At 33.9% G+C, this 21,439-nt stretch overlaps 2 protein-coding genes across 2 annotated transcripts; one reads left to right on the top strand and one right to left on the bottom strand.

The window, feature by feature from the left end:
• The first annotated feature begins 2,220 nt into the window (after nucleotides 1-2,220).
• Nucleotides 2,221-7,992, top strand: LOC139852246 (uncharacterized). The gene is made up of 14 exons (XM_071841484.1): nucleotides 2,221-2,491; nucleotides 3,408-4,203; nucleotides 4,672-4,717; nucleotides 4,859-4,979; nucleotides 5,049-5,147; nucleotides 5,229-5,516; nucleotides 5,743-5,850; nucleotides 5,934-6,005; nucleotides 6,147-6,233; nucleotides 6,328-6,399; nucleotides 6,573-6,662; nucleotides 6,919-7,026; nucleotides 7,156-7,224; nucleotides 7,794-7,992. The coding sequence occupies exons 1-14, from the start codon at nucleotides 2,252-2,254 to the stop codon at nucleotides 7,866-7,868; spliced, it is 2,271 nt and encodes a 756-aa protein (XP_071697585.1). The 5' UTR covers nucleotides 2,221-2,251; the 3' UTR covers nucleotides 7,869-7,992.
• Nucleotides 7,993-8,866: 874 nt separating this feature from the next.
• On the bottom strand, nucleotides 8,867-14,096 carry LOC139854966 (lysine--tRNA ligase-like). The gene is made up of 16 exons (XM_071844235.1): nucleotides 14,065-14,096; nucleotides 13,557-13,620; nucleotides 13,321-13,395; nucleotides 13,040-13,205; nucleotides 12,845-12,935; nucleotides 12,636-12,721; nucleotides 11,922-12,019; nucleotides 11,763-11,825; nucleotides 11,323-11,448; nucleotides 10,752-11,155; nucleotides 10,395-10,551; nucleotides 10,159-10,302; nucleotides 9,956-10,036; nucleotides 9,727-9,867; nucleotides 9,553-9,613; nucleotides 8,867-9,024 (listed from the first exon to the last, which is right to left on the bottom strand). Exons 1-16 carry the CDS (start codon nucleotides 14,094-14,096, stop codon nucleotides 8,867-8,869), a joined length of 1,947 nt encoding a protein of 648 aa, XP_071700336.1.
• Nucleotides 14,097-21,439: the final 7,343 nt, after the last annotated feature.

Genomic DNA, 21,439 nt, shown 5'->3' with positions numbered 1-21,439 from the left:
TGAACACAAACCTCCCATGAAGCATGACCTTCATCGTCGCTGTTTTAGTGATAGTGTTGCAAGCATCAACGTGTTATCGATGGATTGTAAGGTTTGTAAAACAAGATTTTCAACACCCATGTTCGTAAAAATGCCTAACCTAGCCTTGTGATACTTTTAGTATAACTTAATTATTGATTGGTGAGTTATCATATTTTCTTCTTGCATATATCATTAGACGAATATAAAAGAAGCGGCTCATAAAATCGAAGAGGAGTATCCAGCACTAGAAATATTTTCATCTGTAGTTGAAAGTGCCGCTTTTTTGCATGACAATGTTTGTTATGATGTGTATGGTCTTGCTGACTTGTGTTCAGAAGAAGAACTTGCTGAGGTTTTGTCTTATATTTTGAAATTTTAATTTCAATTTTATGGATATAATAGTATAAAATTGTTTGTTTTATTCTTTAAGGTGTGTTACTTGCAGGAATTTATGGAGATGTTGAAACGTGATGTTTGTCGACGACTTGGAAAGAGATATGAGCGTTGTGTATCTGTTTCTTGATGTTCGGTTTCTTGTTTTTAGCTAACAAATTTTAGAGATTCATGTAGAGTTCATCTTCTTGGTTTGTGAAATGTATATATTCAACTCATCCATCTTCATTATATTTATAATTTTGTTATAATCAGAGTCATCTTTTGAAGTTTACTGTACAAAATGTAAATGAACATGAACTAAAGAACAAGTCCTTAAGTACTACTATTATAATTATGCTTCGATCTTAAGCTTTTTTTTTGAAAGGCATACTTCGGAGTACTACTATTACAAGCTCTTAAGTACTACTATTATTACTATTACAAATTCTTAAGTACTACAATTACAAAATTACAAAATGTAAATGAAAATGAAGTAAAGAATAGTTCTTAAGTACAAAATGTAAATGAAAATAAACCAGAGAAGAAGATCTTAACAAGTTCTAGTGAAAAAATGAAAATATACTTGGTGATGGCTTTTAATGTGGGCTGCCTTACCCTTTCGAGTATTTTCTTCTCTTATGGATGTTATGCATTTATCCATTACATTGTCGATATAATATTGCAAAATGAAGATAAACATACTACTCCATAGCACATAACATATTCAATCTTGACAATTACTTCATCCTGCTATTATCCTTTTGTATTTTTGTATTCAAACAACGTGTTTAAAAAATTTGATTTATATTAATTATAGATGACATGTACACCAGTGACGAATTTAAAATCAAAATTTAAAGAGGCCTCTAATTTTTTCTCTAAAATTAATTATATTTTAATTTTAATGATAATTTAGTAGTTTTTTTTTACCTAAAAAAGACATACATATATTACATGATTAAATGATCGTGAAATCTATTATTGAACTAACCTAAAAAGAGTTCATGTACGTATCGAACTTGACAAGCGGGGAATAGACTTAGATTCGTTACTCTGTCCATTATGCTCGAACGAGATCGAATTGGTAGATCACTGTCTAACAAAGTGTACCAAAGTATTGGATCTATGGAGGCTATCTTTAATTGGTGGAACATCCTCAACATAAACTCTATTTCGATGGAACAAGCCTTCGATGGCTCATCGTTTTTTCTAAACCAATCCTCACTTGGAAAAACAATATGACAAGTGCGAAATGGGTTTGCTGCTATCACATTTGGAAAGCCCGAAATGTAGTCTTCAAAAAACTGCCATGGAATGCGGCCTCCACCTTCACCTTAATTCAAGCAACAAGTTTCGGAGGGATATCTAAACGATTAAAAAACGCTTCTTTGAATTGACATCAATGGTTAATAAATCCAGATTTTTTACATCTCTTCGTCCCAAATTAGATCCAGAATTTGCTAAGTCTCAAATTTTCTTTTCAAGATTTTGTTGGTTTTGTATATAGCCTGTACTTGTATTTTCCTTTTCGAGGCTTGGGTTCCTCTGATTTCGTTGTACATGTACTCGTTTTGGTTCAATAAAATGTTTGCGTTTCAAAAAAAAAAAAAAAAAAAAAAAAAAAAAAATTTATTGAAATTGCGATAATCATTTTTATAAACTTATTAAAGTTACCAATTCAACCCTTCACCTTTGCAAACATAATCCTTCCATGACCACCAATAATAACCAAGAAACACCCACAACACTGAAACGGATAGACCCCCTTTTCTACACACTGTGTCATCTTCAAGGGCTTATCACCTACAGTTAGATGAGCTTGATACCATTTTCTTGAAAATAATAATAAAAAAAAATGGAGGGTCTTTCTCTAACAACCACCACCACTGCCACAAATACTTCAAAGTTTACATTCTCTATCCCTTGTTATAAAAATCCAAAATTTTATAGAAATCTTCCTTTCCATCACAAAAAAGATAAGAAATTCGCAATCTTTGCTGCTGCTAAAGATGAAGATAATTTTGATAGTTATGACCAAATGGAAATTAAATTTGGGAGATTAATTGGTGAAGACCCTAAACTTACCCTTGCTAAGGTCACTTTCTATCCCAATTAGCTTCTGTAGTTGTGTGTGTATATGTTATTTGAAGGTGTTATGTATGTACTGATGAGAAGTAAATGGATAAAATCTTGAAAAGATTGAAACTTTTTGGCTGTTTTGTGTTTCTTGATAGATGTTTTTTTATATTTTAGTTGAATTCTGTTAATAGAACTATAATTTCAAGGTGATTACTAACTGGGTGTTGTTTAAATTTTAATTTAAATAGTTTCTGATTTTGAAAGTGATTAATTTTTTGAAAATTTAGTTGAATTATGAGAATACAAGTACAATTCTGTGGGCTATCTGATTTTGGGTGTTGTTAAAATGCAAAAGAGTGATAGTGAAGGTAGTAAACAGACAGTACATTGAACATTTGCATGATAAGTATGCTTGTAATCCTCATTTTATAAGAGAATTGAATCATATTTCAATCCAATTCTTTGTGTTCAGTGTTACAGAAAGCATACGTATTTTAAAAAGTTCACAATATTATAGTAGTCCATATAATCTGTAACCCAAATGATCCCCAAAGAGATGTAACTGATGCCTGATGTTATTTTGTTTTTACTAACATAACATGAAGGCAAAGTTAACTTGGTAAATTTAATTATAATAAAATGTATACATTAAAGTATAGCATAACTAAATAAGAAGGTAAAAGTATAAAAGAATAATCATGCATATGCACTTATTTGAAAACATATCAGGTTTGACTTTCAAAAGTCAAGATTTTGTGAAAATAAACAGCAAAACCAGCCTCATTTCGGTGTACACTCGATTCATTCTGTATATATGTAGAACCACTTGTTCTCTATAACAATAGTATAAAGCCTGAGTATATAATTTTTTGTACTATGCTTAGCTGCCTTTCACATTATAACGAATTCGTATATCTTTTTTTTCCCTGCAGATAATTGGTAGAAAAACAAACCCCGAATTGTCGTATTTGGAAATCGAGAAATTATACAACAAGAAGGGTATGAAAGCCTTTACTGACATAGAAGAGCTCCCATTTGATGTATCTGATATTAGAAGAAAACCAAAGGATTCACTTGATGGACTAAATTTGACCCGACCCGTGCCCAAGAAAGGTGTCAAATTTGAACCTAAGGATTCTCTTGATGGATTGAATTTGACTAGACCCGTACCCAAAAAAGGAGTCAAATTTGAACCAAATGATAATAAGCCAGTATTACCCAAAGTCAAAAGACCAATTGAACCGGTTGCAAAGGCGCCTAATAATCCTACACCAAGTGTCCCAAATGTCAAAATACGGAAACCGACTACTTTTAAAGATGATGATGGAGGTTTTACAGCAACGTTACAGAGACCAAATTTATCATTTAAATTAAATAATGATGATGTGGCGAAAGAAAGGGTTACTGATATGAAAATGGTGAGGAAGCCCGAACCATTTATGCAAAAAGAAGAAACAGAAAGTTTGGATGATGAAAAAGAAAGTCCAAGTGAAATACAATATCAAACAGATGTTGCACTTCACCAAAAGCCCGAGATCACATTGGATCAAGATTATAAAAATGATAATGAATTAAATTCAGAGATTGATGATATGAAGAACACATCAAGAAGTGTCGATTTTGCTTTCGACGTGGAAAATGTGGCAAAGTTTGATCTTGAGCCGTCAGAGGAAAATGTAGATGTTTTGGAGATAAAAGAGATAGGTCAGGAGTTTGATCATATAACAGGTAAATCAACCATGTCAAAAATGGGAATTTTACTTCATATATAGGTAGTAAATTTGACCCATTTTACTTGTCAATTCCCGACTTGGGTATGTCTTATCTCAAACGGGTGAAATGGTCAAGTCCCAAAATGGGTCAAATGAGCGAAAGGCGTCCAAAGTCTATTTTAATGCATATGACCTTTTAGGTTAGTATTTATTCAAAGACTCAGATTGTGTATAATCACAATTAAGGCACTAGTTACATCTATAAAACTTTAAATATGGTCAAATACTGTTTAGGGTCCACAAGAACCGACTCATACTAAAGAAAGGCATGTTTGAACCTGTCCTGCTTGCATCCGTTACCTGACCCGCTCATCTTACCACCCTAGCACACATGAATACTTTGTGCCACTGAATATCATCCGAAGCAATATTTCTTATTAAATGTGTTAACAAACATTGTGCATTTGCATATCATATGAAACAGGTCCTGATCCTGATATAGCAGCCACTTTGAGAGGACCGCCTAAAAGGTATCGTAACTATTATTCTAATTAATACTAAATTTACATTAAATAGACATCAAATGCTTAATGCAAATAAACAACTTTATTTCTATATATTTAGTCGTGCTTATTCCATATATATGTTTTCTCATTGGTACATTGTTATAGGTTAGATCAATCTCTGGAAAATACACCAAAGGTTGAAAAAAAAGTTACGCCTCCTATGACTCCAATACCCGATGAGGATGCTATCGAGAGTGAAAAGTCACCGACAACACTATTCTTGAAGGTATTTTGAGGGACTAAACATGTATATTTCATGAAGTTAAAGGACTAAAAGTGTAAATTCATGGCACAGGAGCGTGAAGATACCGACTGGAAAAGAGCTGAAGATTTGATCAAAACAGAAGGAAGAGAAGAAGTGGAACTCATAAACTCTAGCACTCGGGGGTTTGTCGTAAGTGCTAGTACAAAAGTGTCTCTATATTTTGAAAATTACCCTCTTGGGTGATTTTACCATTTTGCCCTTGTTCTACAGGCATCTTTTGGTTCTTTGATCGGGTTTTTGCCTTATCGAAATCTTGCAACAAAGTGGAAGTATTTAGCTTTCGAATCATGGTTGAGAAAGAACGGTTTGGATCCCGCTATGTACAGACAAAGTCTTGGTGTTATTGGAGGATACAACGCTACAAGCAAGTCAACTACTAAGTCAACTGCAGATCTTAAAAAGATCGAGGGTGAAATATCACCTGATATGAAACTTGAGGATCTTCTTGCAATTTATGACCAAGAAAAACTTAAATACTTGTCGTCGTTCGTTGGTCAGGTTTGAATTACAGCTTATCTTTGCATTTTCATATGATCCTGTAATGGCTTAATGTTGTTAAGGGTGTTTTTGAAAAGGGTGTTGATTCGTACGCCACTTATCTTATCCGTACACCGCTTAAACATGCTTTAAAGTGTTGTACTGTACAACATCTGGTGATGTACGGATCACTTTGAACACTACGTATTACATAATAACAATAATCATGATGACATTTTTGCTGCAGAAAGTAAAAGTCAACGTGGTCTTGGCAGATAAAGAGTCAAACAAGCTGATATTTTCAGGAAGGCCAAAAGAGAAGGATGAATCAGTTGAAAGAAAGAAAAATCTCATGGTAAGATTCTTTCATTTTTATTATTTTCAAAAAAAAATCACTGATTATTAAATCCTACATACTCTTATTGTGTACTTGTACAGGCTAAGCTTAGCGTTGGAGATGTCGTTAAGTGTTGCATCAAAAAGATCACTTATTACGGTATTTTCGTTGAGGTATTAGCACAGTTATCCCCCAAGAGATCTCATTATAGACTACATTGCAATATTTTATATACAATATTGTCCAAAATGAAGCCTTTACCCATGGTAACATCATTTTAACAAGGGTAAACTTGTCATTTCATAATAATGTAGGTTGAAGGCGTCCCTGCTTTGATTCACCAAACCGAGGTGTCATGGGATGATACTTTGGACATTATATCCCATTTCAAAATCGGGCAGGTACCTTTAGCGTTCTATGTCAAGTACCACGTTTGTATTTAATTTATTTTATAAAATGTTTATGTGCTTAACCACAATAATCTATTATTTTTAGTTTGTTGAAGCAAAGGTTCATCAATTAGATTTTTCCCTTGAACGCATATTCCTATCATTGAAGGACGTCACGGTACGTAATCAATCCGCCAAGTTTACGTAAATTATTCAATAACACATCGAGTATGGTAGTTTTTCATCCCCATGAACCCTTAATGTTAAACTACATGTAATGTCATAATTGCAAGTTGGTTGTGTTTTGTTTGCTACATGTGATGTCATATATACAATATTTGTCTTGTGCAGCCAGATCCGTTGATCGAGACTTTAGAAGGTGTTGTTGGTGATCAGGCCCAATTAGATGGTAGATTAGAAGAAGCCCAACCTGAGGAAGAGGTTTATTTTTTTTTGGGTTTTTCAAACGACGGCCCTTAAGGCTATCATTAACACGCTAGTAAAGTGTTTTACATAGCGGTTAGTTATTATATTTAAAAGTGACGATTATTCAGATGTACAACATTTTTAAGCTTGTTAATGACAACCCTAAAGGCTGTCGTTAGAAAAGTCCATATAACATTGCAAAAACCATCCTTAATCAGTTGTTTGATAAAACATCGGCTAATTTTTGCATACCATGTACCAAACTACACAGTGGGCCGAAGTTGAGTCACTTGTGAAAGAACTAGAGCTATATGAAGGTATTGACCTGGTAAAGAAAGGCCGGTTTTTTAAGAGCCCGGGTTTGGCCCCGACATTTCAGGTAATTTTTCGTGTAGGATAACATGAAGTTTATTTCTATCACGTCTTTGTACTCTGTGTGTGTGATTAGTGACCCTAGAATTATGTTAGGATTAAATGAGGTTTACAGTTTTTAATTTTGTTTGTGTAGGTTTATATGGCGTCCGTGCTAGAGAATGAGTATAAATTGCTTGCTCGAGCTGAAAACAAAGTACAAGAGGTATGTGCTAGTAGCTTGTCTCGTAAACGAAACCCACATAGTTACAAACCATATTTAAATTTGTTAAAATGTTGGTTGAAAAAAAAATGCAAACAGACACTCAACACGAGACAAAATGCAAAAAAAAAAAAAAAAAAAAAAAAAAAAAAAAAAAAAAAAAAAAAAAAGTCTTTTTAGCCGGAGGTCCTCACGGAAGCAATCTCTCTACCCTGGAGTAGAGAGGGGGATGAATTTCCTTTCCCGTGGGTGGAGAATTCTCTCGACTCGTGGTAACAGAAACGACTTCTCTTCTAGTTTAGGGTAGAGGAAGGATTGTCTACATCTTACCTCCCCCATACCTCGCAGGCGCGGGATTGGGTATTGTTGTTGTTGTTGTTGTTGTATTTACATAATGTAACCTGAGGACTTGTGCTCATGACCTCAACTCCTCAAGGTTAGATGGGCACCTCGATACTGGTTAAAATGTTGAATTAAGCCAATCTTTAGGCCCATATATCATTTCTCGTAAAAAGTACGGAGTATATAACTTTGAGAACATGGTATATGACGTATTTGTTGTTTCTGGACAGGTGATCGTTCAAACATCGTTGGGGAAAGAAGAGATGAAATCCGCAATTCTAACATGCGCCAACAAAGTTGAATGATGTCATCTTGGTGCTGTATAGTTTGTTTTACGATTTGTTTGGAGTGTTTGTGCAATAATATTTGTGGTGTATGATCCTTTTAGCTAAGATCAAGTGTAGTCTTTGTTAATTTTGGTTTAGTCTATTATGTCATGAATGCAAGCTTGTAGCTGCATACATATAACTTTTGCAGTAGACTTGGCTCATTAGGTTATGTTTGTAATTTATTGTTGATCAACCCATGAATAATGGTCAAAGTTGGGCACAAGTGACATAAAATTATGGAGTATTTACATCATATTTTAGCCATTTAAGATAATTTTTAGAAAATGGGAGGTGATATATCCATATCATTTTTACTACTTCCGCCATATTTTCAAATGATTTCGTGGACCAGACTACCATTTGAATTAAGGTTCTTTAGTGGGTCCACTTCATTGTTATTGACCTGCTCAATTGTTTGGACTAAAACTTCATTCTGGGTATTATTATTATTATAAGTTTATAACGTATAAAACATCCTATATCAAAATATACTTGTATATAAATAATGAAAAACTCAACCATAACTTCAAAAACAATTATGGAAAAAGGTGTTGATCAATCGGACTTCTTTTTGCCAGTGTAAAATATTACGTTACTAAGTGATTTTTTTTTATCAGTCTAACTTGACATGAGTGGGGTTTTGACCTTTTATGCACATCTATTAACCAAGTCGTGATAGAAAAACAAGTCAAGCAGTTCATAGACTACTATCATACCGAGTATTAGTTAATTTGATTAATTATCATATAGCTGCTTATAGCTTTAATAATAATAATAAGCTAAAACTGATAACAGCTGCAATATATTTGAAAAACCTCAACTGTTATAAGTTACTGTGATTTTTTATGCATACTGGAAGAACGTTAATAACATGGAGATAATTAGTTTAAATTTAACTTAGATTCGAGACACCATACTACAAAGATCCTACTATTGATTGTGGTTTGCTATTTCTTAGAATAAATTAAGATGTTTCAATTCAAGTTGAGCTCGTCCTTTAATTTTGCATTCAGATGATATTCATCATCATCATCATCATCATCTGGTTGTGTTGTGTTTGGGGACTGCAACAGAAACCAATCATTATCATTATCATCATCATTAACTCCGCCGGTTACCAGAATTTTTTCCCCTGTAAAAAACCAATCATTAATGTATTGATTAATTAATAATATAATCTTCCTCAGTCAGAGTTGATGAATAAATTTATGGTCCCAACCCAATTACCCAACGCTCTCTATCTACAGAGAGATTTTACTGTATGTTACTGCACTACTTACAATGTCGTAAATCTTTGAACAATGACCGACCATCTACAAGGTTCAATCAATGTAGTTGAGGCGATTTACAACCCCCGTTTGTCACCGTTTGACAAATGGGATGAAACTCAGGGCCTGTTTTTTTTTTAACGTCATTACGTGATCACCCAGAGGACTTAACCACTTAATGATCTATGTCTGTACAACTTTTAATTCAGTAACTAAAATTGATGTTTTGATGTCATTTAATTGGTCTGTTTTCAGAAGACATGGAATCAGACACCCCTCCAGAATAAGAGGCAAATGGAAACACAGGTAAATTCAGAAAAAAGTAAACAACCCCTCAATGTGTTTATTATATATATGCACACCAAGTGAATAAAACATTAGAAAATGTGTACCTTTGATGGGTGGTGGTTTAACGTGTGGTTGTGGTTTCATAGCCGGGAAAAGTATAACTTCCTGTTTGACAGACAAAGATTAATGAATGACGTTTATTGAATGATCATCAAAACAAGTAATAAAATATATATTAGACAAATAAGTTAGAAAATGCAACAAGCAGAGAAACAAACCTTGATGTTGAGCGAATCGGTGAGCAACATTGTAAGCTTATCAATACCCAAAACCCAGCCACCAGTTGGCGGAAGTCCGTAATCAAGAGCCATCCAAAATGTCTCATCTTCCAAAAAAGCCATTGCTTCCTCATTTCCTGACTAAAATATTATGATTCTTTTACATATCATCAATAATAAATAATATTGACATATAATAAAATTTATATATAACGTGTTGTTGTACTACGGTTGTATCTACCTTTAGTTGATCGGAAAATCGCTGGCGTTGTACCACTGGATCATTTTCTACGGTGTATCCATTAACAACCTAAGTGGTAGAATGAATGAAACAAGAGCATTAAATTAGTATTAACAGAAAGAAACAAACAAACAGTTAAAAAAAAATCTTTATATATTAGCTAGCATCATACATACATACTACATACATACCTCAAGCTTATTGATAAACAATGTAAAACGTTCAGTCAGTCCTTGTTTGGATTCATGAGCTTTTGCTAGCGGACTCGTTATCTCAGGATGATCAATTATAAACGTTGGATTAACACATTTTTCTTCCACAAAATGTTCCACAAGCTGAACAACACATAAGAACATATATTTTATATAATAATTATTTAAAAAAAAAAAGAAAAGAAAGAAAGATAGAAGAAGCATTAATTAGTTACTTTGTGCAACAAACGTGGTGTGGTTTGAGGTGGTGAGCAATTGATATGAAACTTGGTGCATGCATCAGCAAGATATTGTCTAGCTTCTTCACTCTCAAGGTCTTTGGGTATCCTAAGATCCGCTATCTTCTCCAACTCTTTGATCATACTAATCCTCCTGCAAAACCAAACCAATTCGGTACGGTGGATCAAACATTTATTATTAATGAAATAGTACCAGTACCAGTACCAGTACCAGTACCAGTACCAGTACCAGTACCAGTACCAGTACCAGTACCAGTACCAGTACCAGTACGACAGTACCAGTAGTAACAGTAACAAACTAACAAAAGTTGTAAATACAAGTAAATGAATGACCTGAAAGGAGGAGTGAAGTCAATTTCAATGGGGGGATTGTGATATCCATCGGCATGATACGTAACAGTGTACCCACCTGTTAGTTCCATCACCATACCACTTAATATTTGTTCGGTTAGCTCCATCAGGTCCTTGTAGCTTGCAAAACCCATATAAAACTCACAGGTTGTGACTTCAGGATTATTATGCATCAGATCATCAATCTCACCCTCGTTGTTTATGAACTGCTTTCCAATCTCAAATACACTTTCTATTCCCCCAACAACAAGCTGCTTCAGATAGACATTTTCATGCCCATTTCGCATAAACATTTTCAAGTTTCGGTCATCATGATAACGAGTCACAAAAGCCCCCCGTTTACCCCCTCTACCACCAGGAAACATGGTCAGTGTGGGAGTTTCAGCCTTGCATCCACAACAACAACAAAAAAAACTAGTCATCAGATTTGATAAATAAATTTCGTATATAAAATAATTAATATATAATATATACTGTAATATATAATATATAATAGTACAAGAAAAGAAAAGAAATACTAAATAGATGGATATCATATCAAGGGTTAGTTTACCTCCAAGAAACCAAGAATCTCAAGGAACTGTCTAATATAAGATACAACTTTTGTCCGAGTCTTGAATATATCTTTAATTTCCGAGTTTATTGTCAGATCCAGAAAACGCCGCCGAAAGCGTGTTTCCTATTACAACAAACAATCACATAATGTTGTTGTTCATCATCATGAGTTATAAGTAGAGGTTGGAAAACATGGGCACGGGCAAAGCATAATTATTTTTGAACCAGTCGGCGCGGACAGATCAGACTCTAGTGTTATAAACAAATAAATAAGAAAAAAATGTTGCAAGTATTGTTTTTTGAGATGACACGTTTTGACCTGAGCCCATTTCAGCCCGTTACCCAACCCAATCCGTACATTGCGCCATATCTAGCTGCAATTGTAGAAAAAATGTGAAAGACGACATATAGCAGAAGAAGTTGGTAATGAATACGTACCTCATCATTTAAAATATAAGCATCAGGATATCTACCATTTCCAGGAGTCCAATCACCAGTCGTCTGTACATTGAAAATAATTTCAGGCAAGTTAAGAACCCACCCAACACGTCGCATTAAAGTAAATTTTAAATAGTTCATTATAACAAGCTACCATACCTTTACTTTGTAATGCGTAGGTGGCATCTTATGAAGACAATAAGACAAATTCACGAATTTTTTTTGAATAACACTCAGCTCTCCTATACGGCTTTTTCCTGTCGTGGGAAAAAAGGAAACGAAAACATGAGGCAAAAACTATGGAATAACGATATGCCTTTACAGGATCTCACCTAAATTGGTCAGTCTCTAGTTGCTAGATAATTAAAACGAATTACCGATATAGTTTTTAAAACATGGATAGCGTGCGTGCAACTCTTTTTGAGTGAAATGAATGGGATAGTCTAAAACTAATGGAATAAAGTGACCAAGTTGGCAATTAGACCATGTCTAACCCTGACTGTGATATGTAGTTAAATTTTGCACATTTTGGTGAAAAAGAGGGTTTCTGACGACTGTATTTGACTTTCGTTAACCTAAAAGTCAAATTTTTGTGTCAAATATTTGCAGGGTGATGTGTAAAATCTGATTGAAAATTGAGGGGAAAAAATAAATTAAAAAATAGATATAAAATGTGTAAAACTATAATTGGTGGGGGGCAAATCTCACACTCAAGGTAAGGCCCGTCAATATTTTAAATAACACTCAAAACTAACGCATGGTTAACAGGCATCATTGTCCGTCAAAAAAGCCATGTAGACTGACGGATTAAATGTAACACTCAGTTAGAATTGGTCTAATACAAACACATGAGAGGAAAACGAAAATGCCAACCTGGAAACCCAATAACACCAATGTAATCTCCATTTTTCAAATCAGAATGAAGCTTAAAAAAGGTAGTTGCGTTCTCATCAAAAAACCTGAAAAGAGATATATGATTTAGTTAACAAGTGTAGTTTACTCAATTCATCATCATAGGAATTAATATAAGGACGACATCAAAAAAAAAAAAAAAAAAAATGATTAGGCGATGAGTAGTTTACTTCGGAAAAGCCATAACTTGAATTTGTCCATCAAAACCAACCAAATCATAAGTTATCATGTTTGATGAAGTTAGTTTGTTCATAACTCTCCCTGGCAAGAATCAACAAATTTATCATCATCATCATTATCATCATCACCATCTATCATCATCATGATAGATGGAATAAAAGTTATTTAAAAAGAATTGAGCTCACCAGCCAAATACTCTTTAGCATCTTCCATACGTTCGTCGGCTTTTAAGCTCCCATACTTGTTTAAAAATTCGGGAATGGACATTGAGACAGAGAAACCGCGAGGGTAAAGCTTCTTTCCTGCCTTGTGATCAGCTTCAAGTGTTCTAAGCCGTTTCTCAAAATATTTCTGCAAAAAGAACGAAAAAACAAAAAACAAAAAAAAATGTTTACAATAACAGATTGACTGAAAGGGTATTTTTGGAAAAAATAACTCAATAAACTAACTAAACAGCTTTAATTACCGATGGATCCATGTCTTCATCCTCTGGCGACCAGTCCCTTAAGTTCCGTGTATATGAAGTACCAGTATCCTCAGCCTAATATTATTAATTTAGCAATTTAATTTACTTTTGTGATTGGTTAGTTATTCATTCAAGCATTTATACATATTGGGTTTAACATACATACGTCACCAATCAAACATAAACTTAAATACAGTAGATAGATATAGAAAAATAAAAACAAACATACCACTTACCCGACTCATAGATAACTCTAGATAACGGGTACTTGACTCGTACAAATTCTTCCCCTTACGAACCCTTGTTATTGACAATATTAAGTTACCAACAGTTTCTCCAGTAATAAAAATAAAAATAAAATAAAATTAAATAATTAACTAACTTTTTGGTTAGATCACGCGTAGAATTCGACGAAGAAGATGATGAAGAATCGAGCAGAGACAGACGGCTTTTTGGTCGTGATTTCATTGAATCCTCACTTTTACTACAAATAATAAATAATAATAATCAACAACAAAAACCGGTTTAATCAAAAAAACATATCATGCATATTCAAGTTTAACACCGCAGTTACATTCAAAGTAATAACAGCCGTCTAAAAATAATGCTGCTTAAACAATGATTAGCAAACTCATAATACAAATAAAAATAAAAATTATATATATAAATCATAAATAAAAAATATATTTTTTGAAGGAGAGAAAGTTGCACTCAATGTTGGTTAAGGGCGGTGGAGAAACATACCCATGATTTTCGAATGACTCTGGATCCGCCATTGAAATTGCTTGCTGCTGCTGCTAACCCTAGTTTTGTCTCGCTTAAAGAAGCAGAGAATGAAGATAATAATTCCACAAGGGATTTTAATGCTATTTAAAGGGTTTAATAATAGAATCAAACTCAAATTCCTAAAATACGGGAACGTAAATAAAGAAATAAATAAAATACTAAAATAAACTAGAAACACTTTTTTGTTTTTTCAGAAAAGTAAAAAAATTATATTGATAAAAAGTGCAACAATACAATAAAAGGAACATGGGCCAAAAAATAGAAAGCCTGAACAGACCATGCAAAAATGACCCAAAGATAAAAAAAATGAAGCTAGAAACTGTGATGCAGAGCTTGCATCGGAACACAGTAGCACCACGACATGTAATTAGATACGCACTCGACCATTCAACCGCTTGCCATATTTTGGACCATATTTCAGAAGTGATCTGATTACAGTTTTTAGAGTACATAAACAAGAATAGTCAACTTACCATTTATGGTAAGTTGACTTTAGGATCATAAGATAGAGAAACTTCATCATTTCCTTTTATGGAAGATCACAAGACTACAAGTTCAGCCATACTCAACGGTTATAATCAGCATATTTCCATTATTGTAGGAGTGGTTCCAAAAGTGTAATGGAGCCATACACCAAAGTAGAATTAGCTGTTGTATAGAGCAAGCATATAAGCTCATTTAGCCAGCACAATAAGAATCAATCAAGATTGTATCAATTCAAGCTCAATAATATAAACTGATCAATACAAACTCATTATAATCTGTTAATTCTTATTAATTAACATGTTATCAGAGCTAACGGTGTAGATCGAGGGATCAATACAACCGTTGTTTTTAGCTTCAATCATTTAACGAAAAAAAATCAAGCTGCCATGTCTAAATTTGACGGTAGCTCGACTTTGCAGAAGCGAGAAAATAGCTTCTTAAGCAAAGCTACCATGTCAAAACTTGACGGTAACTTGATCAATCAAAGTATGAAATCCGAGACTTTAAAGTTCATCAAAAACACTTACTTGAATGTTCTCTGTCAATCACCACCGGTCACCATCAAGACCAAGAAATTCATAGCCTACCAAAAAGGTAATAGGTTGAATACGGCGGAGATGGCGGCAACGGCGGGAGCTGTAATAGTGGCCGGAGACAAAATTGGGGTTACCAGCAACGACGCTTCAGTAATCAAACAGAAAAGCCACACTTTCGCAACTCAGACATCTATAAGAGGTACAGGGCTGAGATTAAAAACCTCAAACCCTAATAACAACTCTCTATTTTTTAATTTTCAAAAATCTGTTAAATGGGTGAGGAAAAAATCCTCAAGCCCAAATTTCGACCCTGGTATTGAACTGAATTCGTATAAACCGACCAAAGGGATGAGGAAAAAAACCTCAAACCCTAAATTTCAAAAATCAACCGAAGCAAAAAGGGTAAACCCTAAAAGCTTCGAATTGGCTGAAGAAAAAACGACATGGGAAACCCCTAATCGATTCTCTTGTTTTCAAGAAATAATTCAACAAGGAAATTCAAACCCTTTTTTGGGCCCATCGGCAACGAACAACCCTTATCATTTAAATAAATCCTCTAATACTGGAAAAGCTAATGCAATCTCAAGCAAAATAAAAAATAATGAATGGATTTTTAATTGTGGTGCTACTCACACCATGACTTTTGAAAAATCCGATTTTCGTTCGGAATCAAAACCCCGTGTAAATAAAATTCAAACGGCTAACTGAGGGATTGTACAAGTTGAAGGGGGTGGAAGAATTGAAGTCACTCCGACTATGAAACTATCAAATTGTTTATACATTCCAACCCTATCTCATAAACTTCTATCCGTTAGCCACGTTACGAAAGAACTGAATTGTTCTGTTTTATTACACCCTACTTTTTGTATCCTTCAAGATATCAGGACTGGAGTGATTATTGGGCGGGGCACTGAACGGGGTGGGTTATACTATGTAGACGAAGTAACCCAACAAGGTTCTGTGATGCTTACACACGGAACACCCAATAGAGAGGCATGGTTATGGCATAGGAGATTGGGTCACCCTTCTGCCGGATACTTACATGCTTTATTTCCTAGCCTTTTAAAATTCAATGTTAATTTAAACTGTGAGACGTGTATTTTAGCCAAAAGTCATCGAAGTACATTCAAACCTAGTAATACTAGAAAAGATGTACCTTTTGCTCTAATCCACTCAGATGTGTGGGGTCCTGCGCTGGTTATTGGGGGGAGAAATTTTCGATACTTTGTCTTATTTATTGATGACCATTCACGGATGACCTGGGTTTATTTTTTGACTCACAAATCCGAGGTGTTTGAAAAGTTTTTCCATTTTTATAAAATGATAAAAACCCAATTTAACAAGAATATACAAATTTTGAGATCCGATAATGGGGGTGAATTTGTCAATACTTCAATGAAACAATTTTGTGAAGAAAACGGGATTATTCACCAAACTTCTTGCGCTCACACTCCCGAATAAAATGGAGTAGCCGAACGAAAAAATCGACTACTCTTAGAAATGACAAGAGCTTTATTACTCGAATCTAAAGTTCCGAAGAGTTTTTGGCCCGAAGCTCTTGCTTCCGCTACCTATCTTATCAACCGTTTACCTACTAAAGTTTTGGGCAAAAAAACCCCTAAAGATACCTTGTCCCAATTCCATAACCTCCCGACTTCATTTAGCATTGAACCTCGTATATTTGGGTGGTCGGTATTTGTCCATATTCCAAAACATGAGCGTACCAAACTTGATCCTTGTGCGGAAAAATGTGTCATGTTTGGCTATGGAATAAACCAAAAAGGATATCGGTGCTATAGTCCAAAAAGACGTCATGTCTTTACTACAATGAACTGTGACTTTGTCGAAACCGAATATTTTTATGATACCCAACTCACGAGTGAGGGGGAGAAAGAGGACAACGACACTCTCAGTTGGATAACCTGGATACCTAAACCTGGAAACATTCAAACACCAACAACAAATTTCGATCCAGAATCATCAAATCCTGATCCAGAATCATCAAATCCTAATTCAGAATCACCAAATCCTAATCCCGAATCATTAAATCCTGATCCCGAATCACCAAATCCTAATCCCGAATCACCAAATTCTTGTCCCGAATCACCTAACATTAAACCAAATGAAGTCTCCTCGAGTAATGAAGATCAAGAGGAACAAAACAGTCAAACTCAAGATATACCACTTGACAAAAATTCCACTTCTCCTGAAACCACAGAAAGATATGTTCTACCACAAAGGTCCAAACAGAGGAGTACCACCAAAGAGATACTCTCCAGAAAAAGAAGCTCAAAGATCCAGATACCCAATTGCTAATATTGCACACGGGAATCTATCAAATGAAGCACAGAAATTCAATTCTACTTTATACTCTGAAGAAATTCTAGCTACAGTTGATCAAGCAAAGAAATCTGACAAATGAAGAAAAGCCATGGAAGGAGAAATGGAAGCACTCAAGAAAAGTGACACATGGGAAAAATGTGTCGTTTCTCAAGGAAAAAACCAGTAGGAAATCGATGGGTGTTTACAATAAAATACAAACCAGATGGTACCATTGAAAGATACAAAGCCCGGGTGGTTGCCAAGGGATATACTCAAACATATGGAATAGATTATTACGAGACTTTCTTACCAGTTGCGAAGATTGATACCATCAGGGTTCTTTTCTCAGTTGCTGCAAATGAAGAATGGCCACTTCACCAATTTGATATGAAGAATGCCTTTCTACATGGTGAATTAAAAGAAGAAGTCTATATGGAAGCCTCTCCAGGATTCTCCGGAAACTTCAAAAATGGGGAAGCTTGTCAACTTAAGAAATTTTTATATGGGTTAAAACAATCCCCACGGGCTTGGTTTGGGAGATTTACCTTATTTATGAAAAAATATGATTTTAAACAGAGTAACTCGGATCATACTCTATTTTTTAAACGAAGAGGAAAATTAATTACATGCTTAATAATTTATGTTGATGATATGATAATAACAGGAAATGATAGAGAGGAAATTTCTAACTTAAAAATGAACTTATTTAAAGAATTTGAAATGAAAGACTTAGGTAGACTTAAATATTTTTTGGGGATTGAGATATTACGATCCCAACATGGAATATTTATCTGTCAAAAGAAGTATGTTCTTGATTTTCTTGCAGAAACATGTATGATTGATTGCACACCAGCTGATACACCAATGATTCCAAACCAAAAGTTATACATGGAAGACGAAGCTGATCTTGCTAATAAAGGGCAATACAAAAGGATGGTGGGAAAACTCATCTATCTTGCTCATACTCGACCTGATATAGCACATGCAGTTGGAGTTGTGAGTCAATTCATGCATCAACCACATGTTCACCATATGGAAGCCGTAATGAGAATCATCAGATATTTGAAGAAAACAGCGGATCATGGAGTTGTTTTCAAAAGAAATGGGCATCTAAGAACTCAAATATATACAGATGCAAGTTGGGCTATGAAATGTCCCGTTCATATCGATTATAAACGTTCCATATTAATTGATTTCGTTGCGAGGTTTTGACCTCTATATGAGACGTTTTTCAAAGACTGCATTTGTTTTTAAAACAAACCACAACCTTTATTTTATCGACAAGGTTAAAAAGACACCACCTAGATTATCCAGAAATGATAATCTAAAAATATCACACTTACACACTACCAATACATATTGGTTTACAATATTAATATGTTACAACAAAATAAATCTCGAATACAGCTTTAAACAATATTATACAAGCATGCTGACACCAAATCTTGTCCACATATTAGCATGCAACAGCTGAAGCTCTTAATAATCACCTGAGAATAAACATGCTTTAAACGTCAACAAAAATGTTGGTGAGTTATAGGTTTAACCTGTATATTTATCAAATTGTAATAATAGACCACAAGATTTCATATTTCAATATACATCCCATACATAGAGATAAAAATCATTCATATTGTGAACACCTGTAACCGACATTAACAAGATGCATATAAGAATATCCCCTATCATTCCGGGAAATCCATCGAACATGATAAAACAACATCGAAGTACTAAAGCATCCGCAACCATGGATGGGGTTCGTTAGGCCCAATAGATATATCTTTAGGATTCGCGTCAATTAGTAGATCGGTTTACTAATTCTTAGGTTATCAAGTAAAAAGGGGCATATTCGGCTTCGATCATTCACCCATATAATGTAGTTTCATTTACTTGTGTCTATTTCGTAAAACATTTATAAAATTGCATGTATTCTCATCCCAAAATATTAGATTTTAAAAGTGGGACTATAACTCACTTTCACAGATTTTTACTTCGTCGGGAAGTAAGACTTGGCCACTTGTCGATTCACGAACCTATAACAAATATGTACATATATATCAAAGTATATTCAAAATATATTTACAATATTTTTAATACGTTTTACTGTTTTAAGTTTATTAAGTCAGCTGTCCTCGTTAGTAACCTACAACTAGTTGTCCATAGTTAGATGTACAGAAATAAATCGATATATATTATCTTGAATCAATCCACGACCCAGTGTATACACGTCTCAGGCTAGATCACAACTCAAAGTATATATATTTTTGGAATCAACCTCAACCCTGTATAGCTAATTCAAACATTACTGCATATAGAGTGTCTATGGTTGTTCCAAATAATATATATACATGGGTCGATATGATATGTCAAAACATTTGCATACGTGTCTATGGTATTCCAAGATTACATAATATATTAGAATACATGTATAATACAATATAAGTTAGCTAGGATATGATTTGTATAGAATTGTTACAATATTTCCCGTAGCTAAAACAATCAAAAAATATCCAATCTTGTTTTACCCATAACTTCTTCGTTTTAAATCCGTTTTGAGTGAATCAAATTGCTATGGTTTAATATTGAACTCTATTTTATGAATCTAAACAGACAAAGTATAGGTTTATAGTTGGAAATATAAGTTACAAGTCATTTTTGTAAGAGGTAGTCATTTCAGTCGAAAGAACGACGTCTTGATGACCATTTTGAAAAACATACTTCCACTTTGAGTTTAACCATGATTTTTGGATATAGTTTCATGTTCATAAGAAAAATAATTTTCCCAGAAGAACAACTTTTAAATCAAATTTATCATAGTTTTTAATTATCAAACCCAAAACAGCCCGCGGTGTTACTACGACGACGTATATCCGATTTTACGGTGTTTTTTCGTGTTTTCAGGTTTTAAATCATTAAGTTAGCATATCATATAGATATAGAACATGTGTTTAGTTGATTTTAAAAGTCAAGTTAGAAGGATTAACTTTTGTTTGCGAACAAGTTTAGAATTAACTAAACTATGTTCTAGTGATTACAAGTTTAAACCTTCGAATAAGGTAGTTTTATATATATGAATCGAATGATGTTATGAACATCATTACTACCTCAAGTTTAGTAGGTAAACCTACTGGAAATGATGAAAAATAACTTGAACTTTAAAGGATCTTTGGATGGCTTGAAAGTTCTTGAAGCAGAATCATGACACGAAAACAAGTTCAAGTAAGATTTCCACTCGAAATAAGATTGTTATAGTTATAGAAATTGAATCAAAGTTTGAATATGAGTATTACCTTGTATTAGAAAGATATCTTACTGTAAATAAGAAAGATTTCTTGAGGTTGGATGATCACTTTACAAGATTGGAAGTAAGCTAGCAAACTTGGAAGTATTTTTGATTTTATGAAACTAGAACTTATAGAATTTATGAAGAACACTTAGAACTTGAAGATAGATGTCATAACCCGTCCTTAACCATAAGAACGTGTTAGATAACGTATGATTTCATTGCGAGGTATTGACCTCTATATGCGACATTTTTTTAAAGAAAAACTGCATATATTATACATTACAAACCATGATCCTTATTTTTGATACAAGCTTTGGACAAAATAAAGATGATTATCGTTTAGCGATAATCTTCGACTTACAAACTTTACAAATGATAATAACAACCCGATTTCTAGCATATTTTACAACACAAGTTCTTGGATATGCAGTCTTATTTTTGACACAAATATGCGTACGCAAGATCCTGCTTAGATTCAACATGATGCAGCGGAAGCTTCTAATTATCACCTGAGAATAGACATGTTTAAAATGTCAACATAAAGTTGGTGAGATATAGGTTTAATGCCGGCAGCGATATAAATATAGACCACAAGATTTCATATATAAACATTTTAATAAAAATATTGTAAGTGGTTGAGCACTTGGTAACCATACTTAACATTTAATCACGTCACATATTCCCTTTATTATGAAATCTTACT

Source organism: Rutidosis leptorrhynchoides, chromosome 6 (assembly GCF_046630445.1).
Source record: "Rutidosis leptorrhynchoides isolate AG116_Rl617_1_P2 chromosome 6, CSIRO_AGI_Rlap_v1, whole genome shotgun sequence".
In the NCBI taxonomy this organism is placed as follows: domain Eukaryota; kingdom Viridiplantae; phylum Streptophyta; class Magnoliopsida; order Asterales; family Asteraceae; genus Rutidosis; species Rutidosis leptorrhynchoides.
Note: the sequence above shows the minus strand (reverse complement) of the source record. Positions and strands in the feature narration are given on the sequence as shown.